General features: G+C 38.0%; 1 protein-coding gene across 2 annotated transcripts in view; it reads left to right on the top strand.

Annotated features, from left to right (window-relative positions):
• Positions 1-13364, top strand: part of SELENOI (selenoprotein I) — a 59415-nt gene that overhangs the window by 14734 nt on the left and 31317 nt on the right. For both annotated transcript variants that reach the window (XM_031027686.2, XM_006732871.3), the window contains exons 2-6: positions 2526-2594; positions 3026-3134; positions 5301-5375; positions 9402-9664; positions 10795-10903. In XM_031027686.2, the coding sequence (XP_030883546.1) occupies positions 2526-2594; positions 3026-3134; positions 5301-5375; positions 9402-9664; positions 10795-10903 (625 nt within the window). The remainder of the gene's footprint in view (positions 1-2525; positions 2595-3025; positions 3135-5300; positions 5376-9401; positions 9665-10794; positions 10904-13364) is intronic.

Here is a 13364-nt window from a genome sequence, read left to right as displayed (position 1 = left end):
GGTTGGGTTGCTTCTGGAAATAATGAGTTTTTTTGCCACCAGAGGCATTTAAAAAGAGGCCGGATGACTGTTTTACCTGGTTGCATTGATGAGGGTCGGGCACTCAAGAACTAGACATCTTCTGAATTCTTGTAATTCTGAGATTTTGCCTTGGAATGATTCTCTCAAATCCAGGCTGTGGTTTTCAAGCATTTCTCCAGGGTACTAGCTTTGTCTGGCCTTGTAGATTAGAGATCAGGCAAGTCACAGGGAGCCTTAACAGTGGATTATCTACCTGGTTAAGGTGTTCAGATATATACCATTCCAACAGAAAATAAAAATATATTTAATAAGCTTTAACAAATACCTGAATCTAGTTTAACATCTTTAAGATTTATTTTTTATTTTTTCATGAATGTGGAAGGTTTGAATCATTCTTTTTTCTTCCTATTGATTCACAAGACAGTTTTAAGTTTCTTTGTTTATACTAAGTGATATGTGATCTTGAAAAATACTCAGGTGTGTAAGGCTGGAGCACAGAGGGTTCTTTAGGTTTATTGTTTGCTACCTTTTGTGATCTCATATTACATTTTCTTGCTGTACTTGAGCTTCAATGTGAAACATCCGTTTAGGCAAACTGACCTTGTGTTTAGTTCTGCATTCTTTTCATACTTCTGGTCTTCTGAAGTAGAAATTTAGAGGTAAAACTTCAGAATTTAAAAAGAGGAGCTTTTCTAATGAAAATACCATCAGTTAAGGGCCTTCTTATAGATCTAAGTTGAAATTATGGAAAGCTGCTGAGTGAGACTCGTTCAGCAAACATCTGAGTTAAGAACATTGTACTTTGTACATCATATTAGGTACTCATGTGATGTCTTAAACAGTTTCCTTCTGATTTGGACTTCTTACAACTTTTGTACTTTGCAGTGGACAGTGGGCTTGAAATGTGTGGTTTCCCCATTTATCTGACCTGCTGGCTACGTCAAGTGGGTCTGGGTGCCGACTTCTGTGAAGTGGAGGCCAGGGCCCTCCCCCTTGTCATTGGCAGTCTCTAGAGGCTCGTATTGGTTCCATGTCCTTAGGTCCGAAGACTTAAATCGAAGTGAGGACCCCTTCGTTCTGCAGAGGTTCAGATGTAATGGTATCTATTATGTGGAAAGGCTTTGTAACCTGTAGGGAGCTGTGCAAGTGCAAGTTGATTTTAGGAAGAACAGTAACTCGCATTTAAGTAGAGTCTGGCCTTGGCTGCTCAGCCTGTCCCTGTGGCCAGCAGAGGCACACTGAGTTCTTCACCATTTTCCTCCCACTGTCTAGCTCAGATCCACTGTCCCAGTTATCCATTTCAGGCAGAATGGGTTGGAGAAATGGAGGCACTCAGACATGGAGTCTGTTGAATCATAGACTTGCTGATTAACTGTCTTTGCTAGCAGTATTTAACATTATTTCTATTTATTTACTTTTTTGTTCCATCACACTTTTGAGTCTTGAAACACTGATGAGAAAAGATTTCTTGCATATTTGGAAGCATTCAGGAAGAAGTTTTGACCTTTAATTATGATTTTTAAAAAATTAGATATTCAAATGCTTACTACTTATTTTATGTACATACTAAGTGTTAATATAAAACACAAAACTTTTTTCAGACATTTGACTGTTGTAATGTTTAAATGTCAACTGGACAAGTTAGGTAGTATTCCCACTCTTTGAGGTGGGAATTATCCCTTACCAATTAAGTATCTCTTCTTCCCTACACTAGTAGAGTGTTTCCGACATGCTAGGTACTCCAGTGTGTGTGTGTCTGATGAATAAGTCATTGACGTGACTCTTAAAATTATATATATGTATATATGTATAAATACAGATAATAAAATTTCCTTTGAATTTTTATTAACTAGCTCAATAATTAGGGAATAAACTGTATTACCACAGAACCCTAACCTGTTGTTGTCTTTCTTTGCTTATTTATGCAATCCATATTCCTGCTGTAAAGGGATCTGTCATCCTTTGGTGGTTAAAACACATTTAATAATATCTAATACTTACATAGCACTTACCGTGGGCAAGGTACTACTTTAAGTGTTTTGTGCATATGATTAATTTCTTAATTTTTATGACAGTCCTTTGAGGTAGAAGCTATGGTCCTCATTTACAGGTGAACAAACTAAGGCAGAGATTAAGTAACTTGCCCAAGGTTGCACAACTAGTAAGTGCATTAGTGGTGGTCTGAGGAGGTTGAGAAAGTCAGTGTTTGAATGTATACAGTGTGCACATTGTGATCTTGCATTGTGAGAACTTGTAAGCAGTATAAATTTCTCTACTGAAACATTTAACATTGTAAAAGTTGATTGAGTGAAAAAAAGAAATCTGGCTGTACTTGGCTGTCTTTGTACCATTTATATTGTTCCTCCAATTTTGTTTAGATGAGGACATCATGTAAATAGACATATTCTCTAGGTTATTTTTGTATTATTATTTTCACTCCAGAAATACTGTTCTACTTGTTAGTGTGCAAGGGTAACTGAATATTTTCTTTTATTTCTTAACAGTACAGTGCTGTGGATACCAATCCACTCTCTCTGTATATCATGCATCCATTTTGGAACACTATAGTAAAGGTAAGACAATTAATAGACTTGTACTTATGTTTTAGTAAGTTTTAAATATTTTACGGAGTGTTATGGATGCAACTGTTTAATAAAATATAAGAGAAACTAGCTCTCCTATACTTCTTTCCCTTAGTCACATACCTTTTGATTTATCTCACTGTTGGAGTATAAGCTTATACTCTATAATTTATCATTTTTATAAAATGAATCTAAAAATTTTCTTAAGTAAATGTAGTGTTATGATTATAAAAGTTTGTTGATTATAGAATTATTTAAAATAGAAAAGAGAAGAAAGATGCTTATTTTTATCAAGTGGACATTATGGTTTATGATCTTTCAAGTTTATAGCTTTTATTATGACTTAAATTTGCATCTTGTGTAGTGGCCAGAGAGATTCCTTTACTTTAATTATTTTTTAATTATTTTGAAAAAAAAATTAGGTATTTCCTACTTGGCTGGCTCCAAATCTGATAACCTTCTCTGGCTTTCTGCTGGTTGTATTCAACTTTCTACTTATGGCATACTTTGATCCTGACTTTTATGCTTCAGGTAAGATTATTACTTTAATATAAAATTTAAAGTGTCTAAATAGAGAAAAATGAGATGTGGTTATTTTCTGGTTCTATTCATATGCTTGTATTTGGGGGAAGTTTTGGATACTATAAGGGTATGTAAAATGTTAGGAATTGAGTGTAAAAGCTAAGTTGTGTTTTCACAATCTGTTATGGATGTTTCCATTAAATTCTAGACACCAGCTTGGCTACTTTATTTATTTATTTATTAAAGATTTTATTTATTTATTTGAGACAGAGAGAATGAGAGAGAGAGAGCACAAGAGAGGGGGGAGGGTCAGAGGGAGAAGCAGGCTCCCTGCCGAGCAGGGAGCCCGATGCGGGACTCGATCCAGGGACTCCAGGCTCATGACCTGAGCCGAAAGCAGTCGCTTAACCAACTGAGCCACCCAGGCGCCCTTGGCTACTTAATTTAGATATGCTGTCTAAAAAGCAATGAGGTTTTGATAAAGAATAATTGGATTTATAAGAAGAAGAAATTAGGATTATGACACTTTGCCTGAAAGTGAATATGAGCGTGGTCCAACATACCCAGCAGTTCCAGAAATATCCCTTCTTCCCTTGTTCTCATTATGCAAGAAAAATCCCCCCCGCTTTTTTTGGAGGGAATGTGATCTCTCTTTCCCTCTGCTCAGCATCTCTATTTGCCTTTAATACCTCCAAGTTTTCTCTGAAAATGGTTCTTAGACCTTAAACGTTGATTGAAGTTTAAGGTCTTAAGAACCTCATTGGAAGAGAGAGGAAAGAAATGCTTTTGGAGGCAGTTGTTAGCCTGCTTGCACCCCAGACTCCAGTATCTTCTTTCACATCTGTTCCTGTCTTCATGTTCTCCCTCACCCTGTTTCTGCCCCAGGCCATAGGACAGAATCTGGCTGTATTTGGGATGAAGGGGGATAAGTGGGAGATAGAGTTTATTTTCATTGCTCAGCTAGTTGATGGAGTTGAGAGAAATGGAAAGATGGAGGTAGATGAATATTTTTTGCATTCTAAGTTGGAGTATATATTTTCCAATAAGAATACTTACAAATGATGTAGTAGTAAGGAGTTTTAGTGTTATAATTCATCTGTGTTGTAGGTTTAGCAGACTTTTGTGGACTGACTTGCAGAAACTAACAGTCACTGAAAACATTGTTTTTATAGGAAAGTTCAGATTTTCACAAACTTATGACTTGATATTATAGAAATTCTGAATATTGAAACTATACATTTGCTTAACTGTCAATTGAAATTTTAAGCCATGGCTTCTGTACATGTAATAAAATGGCAACTTTATGAAGATCATAAGGTATGACATGATTAATAAGATTAAATTTTATTAAGCATGGTTTGGATATTAAGCAGTTTTTAAAAATTTGTATTTTAATCTTCAGAACATCCTCAAAAGTTTGTTTTATAACTAGAAATATTTTATCCGACTACTGTAACATTATTTACTCAGTTATTAAGAGAGCTAAAAATATGTAAATATTATGCGTATTTCCCCAAATCATAGAACCTAGAGGACCAGGTAAACCATCTCGTCCTGGTATATTTGGTAAATGGAAGATGGGAAGGGTTAAATGATATATTCATGGTCACACTGCTGGTTGAATACAGAGCTGGGACTGGAACCTAGACCTCCTAATTCTCAGTTGTTCTATCTTAGGGTAAATAGCGAGGTCCAGACATTTCAGAATGATTCTGATGCCAAATCATCCAGTGGAGGTGACCTATCTGTACCCAAACGAAAAGGTCTTTTGTTTAGCTAATTAATAATGTAATGAGAGAATATAGATTGAAGGCTTAATGTATGTTGTAGAATAATTGTAAACAACGAGGATCAGATTAAACACAAGCATCTTTTAAGTTCCAAAAATATTAATTTTCATTCCCAGCACATAAGTAATTTTCAAGTAAAGATGAACAATCAGTTTTGAGTTATGATTAAAGCTCAAAATAAATGCCTGTTGTTTATGAGGGGTTGGGCAGTTACTTCTTTGGTTTTGTCAGTTTACTGATATATTTTAATATCTGCATTAAAAGTATATTATAATGTACTTTAACTTTAATAAATAGAAATATTTCTATATTTCTCATTGCCAGTATATAGTATGGTAAGCATGCTTATACTTTGTATTAAAACCCGTGTTGTTTTCCTTTGCAGCACCAGGTTACAAGCATGTCCCTGATTGGGTTTGGATTGTGGTGGGCATCCTCAACTTCATAGCCTACACTCTAGGTAAGAAAATGGCAAATACTCATGTTAGTCAATGGCTTGTGAATCTGTCAGCAGGGATAGCCATCCACTAAGTTAACTAACATTTTCTCCTGTGCTTAATTCATTTTAACTTGGGTTTATTAATTTCCTGTTCAGTTTAAAACAAATGTTTTTGAGTTTATCTATGGAAAATACTGTCACTCATTGTTGGGGATGCAAAGAATAAGGTAGGAGTTGGCGAACTACCTCTTGCAGGCCAACTCTGGCCTGTTGCCTGTTTTGACAGGTAAAGTTTTATTGGAACACAGCTCTATTTATTCCTTTATATGTTGTCTATGCTTGCTTTCTGCAACAAAGACAAAGCTGAGTTGTTGCAACAAAGACTACTGATGACCCACAATGCCTCAACTATTTCCTGTCTGACTCTTTACATAAAATATTTACCAACAGCTGGAATAAGACGTCATTTTTGCCTTACGTTTGGGAAGCAATACTGACATATCAAATAATTGTGGAATACTGAGAGAGCTGCTATAATAGAGCACAGTGGGAGAACAAAAATAATTGGGAGAATAAAAAAGTGATCAATTCTTATTTGGTGGAGGGGGTGGTCAGGGAAGTCTGCTGTGTTAGGCCGTATTGTCTGTTGTGCCAAGAATGCTTTTTTGTTGGGGTTATCTGCATGGCTTGTCGTGCATGCTCCTATTCTCCTTCCCTGCTTTGTTTTTCTCCATAGTACTTAAAGCCATATGAACTGCTTGTTGTCTGTCTCCTCTAAAATGTACATAGCTTTGAGGGCTATGTACCCACTGTTGAGAACAGTGCCTAACACATAGTAGGCACTCAGTATATAGTTTTTAAATGAATATAAAATACCAGACCCTGACTTCACGTTGCTTAGATCTCTTCAGGTAAAAATGACTTGCACTCATAAAACCAGTATAATTTGGTACATGACTAAATGCTGACATTGCAGGTGACCAGAGCTGCGAGGGTTTGGGGAAGGAAGAAAGTGAAGTCCAGACGAATTAGGGGAGAACTTAGTGAAAAATGACATTTTTAGGCAGAAGCTTTTGTACATTTGTTCTTAAAGATGAGCAGCTTTGGAGCGCCTGGGTGGCTCAGTTGGTTAAGCGTCTGCCTTTGGCTTGGGTCATGATCCCAGGGTCCTGGAATCCAACCCCACATTGGGCTCCCTGCTCAGCGGGGAGTCTGCTTCTTTCTCTCCCTCTGCCTGCTGCTTTGCCTACTTGTGATCTCTCTCTATCTCTCTGTCAGATAAATAAATAAAATCTTAAAAAAAAAAAAAAGAGCAGGTTTAAGAATTCAATAAGGTTTGGTTACCAAGGGAAATAGGGAAAATGTTGAGAGTGGCCTGGGGCTCTGGCTTTTAACAGCATGTCTTAAGAGCCTTTTGATAATACTGTATCACCTACCTGGTTCATGTCCACAATTTTGGCAAAAATCCTGACCAAACATGAACTATTTGTTGCAAAACTGCCTTGAACTAATGTGAGGCAATGTACAAACTTTATTCTACTAGTGTGACTATTCTTACATTTTGCTGCAGGGTGCTGTCTAGGTCCTCCTGGGTTGTTCCCCACTCCCCCATAATATATGCTATATGCCCTGAATTCCCTTTCTTAAAATGAAACAAAAAACCCCTTCTGAAACATATCCAGACTTGTGGAGCTGGAATGGGTTCAGTGAGATGTACAGAACCTAATTATATGCAGTCCATGAATTCAGTGTTTGTAATAACTGCCCAGGAGTTGCACCACAAACAGGAATTTAAGCCAGCAAATAATGAGAAAAGACTTTGTGGAAACGTTTTAGCTACTTAAGGGCAAAAAAGTTCCCAACACTATATAACAGAGATCTGCAGTGTTTGGGCAGGAAACTGGGCTTCGTCCTTTTCTGTATTCCTTCAGCAATATTTTTAAAGGCCTTCTCTGCCACAAACTGAGGTAGGCCCTGGGGATAATACTATAGGGAGCAAGATAAACCAGTCATCATAGGAATTGTTAATTCCTAAAATCTGAATCTTTACAATTAGCCTAATAGTTAATAAAACTATTTCTTTTGGGGAGAAATTTTTATGGTTCAGCTTCTTTTTTTTTCTCTTAATAATAGCTCCCCTACTAGACAGACAGTTCCTGAGAGACCACAAGAATGGTATCTTCTTTAGCAGGGTGGTTGGTTCTGCACAAGCATGCAGAGCTATGCTTTGGACTCTTTAACTAGGCTTTCTCATTTTCTCTTTCTCTCTGTTTCTGCCCCTAAATGAAGGTGTTCCCCTGTGCTTTATCCTTCACTTTCTCTTTCCACTCATTGCCTTGGCAATCCTGATCCTTCCCACTGTGGGGATGACTCCTGTGTTTATATCTAGCCCTCATCTGTCTTCTGAGTTGCTATTAAGTACCTTAGGTTGAGTTGCGTGATATTACCATATGGATAATTCTGCCAACACTTCAGTTTTAGCACCTAAAATTGTACTCAGCATCTTTTCCACCAGTCACGCTCCTTCTTTGGACTTCTTTATTTCCTACCCCCTCTTAGTTACCCAGATGGGAAATTTTGGAGAGGATGTTTCAATCCCTCAGCCTCACTGGTCATCTTTCGCTGCATTGCCATTTTTATTTTCTTAATATCTCACCTGCCTCCAGCCTTTCATTGCCACTGTATCCCATGTCAGTGTGGGCCTGCTGATTAGTGTGCTCTCTCCAGCCTGTCATTCCCCACTGATGCCACGGGAGTCTTCGCAAAGCTCGTCACTGCTTTCACCCTTATCACTCCTCTACTCATCCTTTTAGTAGCTCTTCGTACTCCCTGAAACTTTTTAAACTCGCTCCAGCCTCCCTTCTAGCCTCTCTACTGCCCTTTTCATGTACCGGTTTCTTCTGGTCAACCTGAACTACTTGGCATTCTCTGAACACTCATGTGCTTTTCCATCTTGGTGTTTTTGCCGATAGCACTTCCTCCTCTTGAAATAGCATACTCTTATCTACTGAAATCCAACTCATTCTTTATGTCTGTACTCCGGTTTCATCTTCTCTGGAAGGCCATTCTCAGTTATCTTAGCCTGAAGAGTACTTGTCCCTTTTCTGTACTCTTCTGTGGTTTGGGATGTACTGTATCTTTCATTACCATGTTTTGTTACCTTTCTCAGTTGTAAACTGAGGGCACAAACTTAGTTTATTCTGAGATTATTCTTATAATCTTCACAACATCAAGAATAGTGCATTGCATGGTTTTTATACATTCTTACATTTACTGAATGCCTACTATGTGGAAAGTCTTTTCTGAAAGCACTTAAAATTGTGGAAGTGGTACATCTGTGACGTAGTGACTAATTTCAAGTAAGATGAAATAGGTGTTAGGACTGAAGCACAGGGTGTTTCTGGATCCTAGAGCAAAGAGTGGTTCGATAAATTGTAATGAGTAACTATTGAATTTTCTCTGGAGGCTTGAAAATTTGTGGCTAGCAGAATAACTTGGTTGTTTGGCTGATTTGGAGGAATTCAGAGTCCAACTACGATGCTTTGTCTTAAGATCTAAAATTGACACCATTTAGTGTGATGTAATGTATTTTAATTTTCATTAACCAATTATTTATTTTTAAAGATTTTATTTATTCATTTGACAGAGAGTGAGAGAGGGAACACAAGCAGGCAGAGGGAGAGGGAGAAGCAGGCTCCCCGCTGAGCAGGGAGCCCGATGCGGGACTTGATCCCAAGACACCCCGGATCATGACCTGAGTGGAAGGCAGACGCTTAACCAAGACTGAGCCACCGAGGCGCCCCGTATTTTAATTTTTAAGTTAAACTCTGAGAGATTGTAGATTTTATTTCTGAAATCTTTGAATTGTAGGAATTAAAGGTTGGATTTTTATAAAAAGTACTGGCTGGTAGCTATTCTTTAGTTTATTAACATTCCTATAATATGGTGATCTGTTTTGTTTTATGTTTCTCCAGTTTATTAAAGAAGACTTTCCCCATACTGGTACAGGTGTTGACCTTTTCCCTTGGTAATGTGTTTTTGTTGCAGATGGTGTGGATGGAAAGCAAGCCCGGAGAACCAATTCCAGCACCCCTTTAGGGGAGCTTTTTGACCATGGCCTGGATAGTTGGTCATGTGTTTACTTTGTTGTGACTGTGTATTCCATCTTTGGACGAGGACCATCTGGTGTCAGTGTTTTTGTTCTTTATCTCCTGCTATGGGTAGTTTTGTTTTCTTTCATCCTGTCCCACTGGGAAAAATATAACACAGGGATTCTTTTCCTGCCGTGGGGATATGACATTAGCCAAGTGGTAAGTATGTGTTCTGCTTTAAATTTTCAACATTGCCATGAATTTTGGGGGCAAGTTTTTGTCGTTCCTTCTTTATAGCCCTTATACTTTTTTGGCTAGAACTGATTTGTGTTTTTAAAAAATTTCCTTTTTTTTTTTAAGATTTTATTTATTTGTCAGAGAGAGAGAGAGCAAGCACAAGCAGGGGGTGGGGCAGGCAGAGGGAGAAGCAGGCTCCACCCGAGCAAGGAGCCTGATGCGGAACTCGATCCCAGGGCCCTAGGATCATGGCCGGAGCTGAAGGCAGCCGCTTAACCAATGAGCCACCCGGGCGTCCCTAAAAAATTTCCTTTTTATTTTGTGTTATTTCTTGCTTATTTATGAACAATTTCAAACAAAAAAGTAGAATAGCATAGTGAACCCTTATGTACCTGTTACTTAGATTCAGCAGCTACATGGCCAGTCCAGTTTCATGTATACTCTTCCTCGCAATTATTTTGAAGGAAATTCCAGATAGTACGTGATTAGTATTTCACTACATATCTCTAAATAGTAAGAGTAGTTTTTAAAAAACCATAATCACAGTGTCGTCATTATTAAAAAATGAACAGTTTCTTAATAAATATTCCTTTGAACTGTTGATTTTTGTAAAGAAAGATATGCACATATAATTGTTGCTTTTTTGTCTTTACTGCCCATGTTTCAATGAGTAGGGATACTTGTTTTCTCTTACTTAATAGGCTTGCTATTAACTCTCCCTGCCTTTGAATACTAGCTTTTTTGTGTTACCATTTTGCCCATTTGCGCCTAAGGCCCCAGTAAAGCATCAGACTTTGGAGTGTGTTTGAAGAAAGAGATTGGGTAGGCAAATTGGATCATCCTATGCCTTAACCAATTCCCGACATGCCTTTAAGTGTTCTAAATTATGGCCAGTTGCTTGCATTGTTTAGAAGTTAATTATTTTATGGCATTGTTGGCTGAAAAAAGACATTTTTAAAGGCAAGAAGACTTGACACAGTATCAAATTTAAGTGTACTTCTTGCTTTTACTAAAACTATTTACTAGACTTATGCTGCATACAGCTTTATTAGCTCCCTGATCTTTCCAGCTGTTAATGCCTCTGTATGCTTTTGTCTGCATTTTCCTTCCAGACTATATCTTTTGTCTACATAGTGACTGCGATTGTGGGAGTTGAGGCCTGGTATGAACCTTTCCTGTTTAATTTCTTATATAGAGACCTATTCACTGCAATGATTATTGGTAAGAAGCTCCATGTTGAAGCCTATTTTAACATCACTTTATTATTGAAGCCAGTGTTTGATTATCACAAGCTATACCACCTTTCCCCTCTCCCACACCCTCCAGCAAGCAGAACAGCCCTACAACCCTGGTTTCAACCAAACCAGTAAGGAAAATTGAGGTTTCTGTGTTTTGGTTTTTTTGTTTAGCACTAAGCTATTTCTAGTCAGAAGGAAATAAATACCAAAATCACATAAACCTTGTAAACTAACTATTTAAATGAACCTAGACTGTTCTAGAGGATCCACATTTAGGTGGATATTTGGTATAGATTTCATGCCTGTCTCAAAGTTGAAGATCATTAGTTTGTAGGAAGTAGAATAGATGGAAGATAGAGATTACTTCATAATACATCCACTCCAGAAGTTGAGCCTTTGTTCCTCTCAGATACTCTCCTTTTGCCACTGGCCATTAGTAGGTAGAGGTTTTTGATCATGGTAATGTTTCCCTTTTGATTTTAGCCAGAGGGGATATCTATGGGAGGCAGAGTGTTTTCTGTGCAAAGAGGCAAGGAGGAAGTTATTTGGGCTGTGATTTGGGGGCACTAGGAGTGGCGTTAGGACCTCTGTAGAAGTAAAATAGCAAACTCTTGGCTATTGCTCTGTTCCCTTATCTAAAATATAACCCCCTCTCTCACTGCCAGTGAACATTGGTAATAGAATGGGCATTGGGTAGGGTTTGGAAACAGCTGAGAAGTGGTGCATTAGGCACTGGCTTTTGGGTGGTGGTTTGGGCCTTTGTCTGTGGCCCTGAACTACAGGTATTTTAGAACCCCGCTGTTATCTTCCAAATGTTCATTTTTGGGTTTCTATATGAACTGAATCCTCTTCCTTGGAAAGGCTAGCTATTTGTCACCCCCACCACATAGTGAATCTTTTGATTTAAGTGACGAGTCTTGTGGCAGTATTGCTGCATTTTATGTTTAAATGTTAAACTTAATGATAAGATGGAATCCTCTGGTATGTGAGATATATTTTTGAATGTTAAGGGGGTACTTTAACAGGCACATAATTTTTTTTGTAATTTATAAGTTTATCTGAATTCTTCTCTCGAAATAAAACAAAAGCCCACGTTTCTTTACAAATAAATAAAGCAGCTTTCCCAATACAGGTATACCTCGTTTTATTGCACTTCACTTTATTGTGCATTGCAGATACTGTGGTTTTTACAAACTGAAGGTTTCTGGCAACATATTAGCAAGTCTATTAGGGCCTTTTTTCCAACAGTGTTTGCTCATTTCATGTCTCCGTGTCTCCCTCTGTCATATTTTGGTAATTCTCGCAATATTTCAGACTTTTGCATTATTGTATTTGTCATGGTGATCTGTGATCAGTGATCTTTGATGTTACTATTGGAATTGTTTTGGGGCCCCACAAACCACACCCATATAAGATGGCAGCTTAATTAATAAATGTTGCGTGTGTCTGACTGCTCCACCTACCTGCCTCTCTTCCTCTCCTCGGGCCTTCCTATTCCCTGAGACACAATATGGAAATTAGGCCAGTTAATGACCCTCCGGTGGCCTCTAAGTGTTTAAGATGAAAGGAAGAGTCACACATCTCTCACTTTAAACCACAAATTAGAAATGATTCTAATCATTTGATTCTAGTCAAATGATTCTAATCACTTGGAAAAAAGCCAAGATAGGCCAAAAGCCAGGCCCCTCGCACCCAACAATTAGCTAAGTCTGTAAATGCAAAGGAAAAGTTCCCAAAGGAAATGAAAACTGCTACTCACTGAATACACGAATGATAAGAAAGCAGAACAGGCTTTTTGCTGATATGGAGAAAGTTTGAGGGGTCTGGATAGAAGATCAGATCAGCCACAACATTCCCTGAAGCCAAAGCCTAATTTAGAGCAAGGCCCTAACTCTCTTCAATTCTGTGAAGGTTGAGAGAGGTAAAGAGGCTGCAGAAGAAAAGTCTGAAGCTAGCAGAGGTTGCTTCTTGAGGTTTAAGGAAAGAAGACTTCTCTATATCATGAAGGTGCAAGGTGAAGCAGCAAGTGCTGATGTAGAAGCTGCAGCAAATTATCCAGAAGATCTCGCTAAGATAATTAAGGAAGGTGGCTACGCAAACAACAGATTTTCAGTATAGATGTGACCGTTTTAATATTGGAAGGAAATTACATCTAGGACTTTCATAGATAGGAGAAGTCAATGCCTGGCTTCAAAACTTCAGAGGACAGGCTGATTCATGTTAGGGGCTAATGCAGCTGGTGATTTGAAGGTGAAGCCAGTGCTCATTGACTATTCTGAAAATCCTAGGGCCCTTAAGAATTTGCTAAATTTACTCTGTCTGTCCTCTGTACATGGAACAACAAAGCCTGGATGATAGCACATCTGTTTACAACATGGTTTACTGAATATTTTAAGCCCACTATTGAGATCTGCTCAGAAAAAAAGGATTTCTCTCAAAATACT

Source organism: Leptonychotes weddellii, chromosome 10 (genome assembly GCF_054177405.1).
Source record: "Leptonychotes weddellii isolate Sample4059 chromosome 10, ASM5417740v2, whole genome shotgun sequence".
Classification (NCBI taxonomy): domain Eukaryota; kingdom Metazoa; phylum Chordata; class Mammalia; order Carnivora; family Phocidae; genus Leptonychotes; species Leptonychotes weddellii.
Note: the sequence above shows the minus strand (reverse complement) of the source record. Positions and strands in the feature narration are given on the sequence as shown.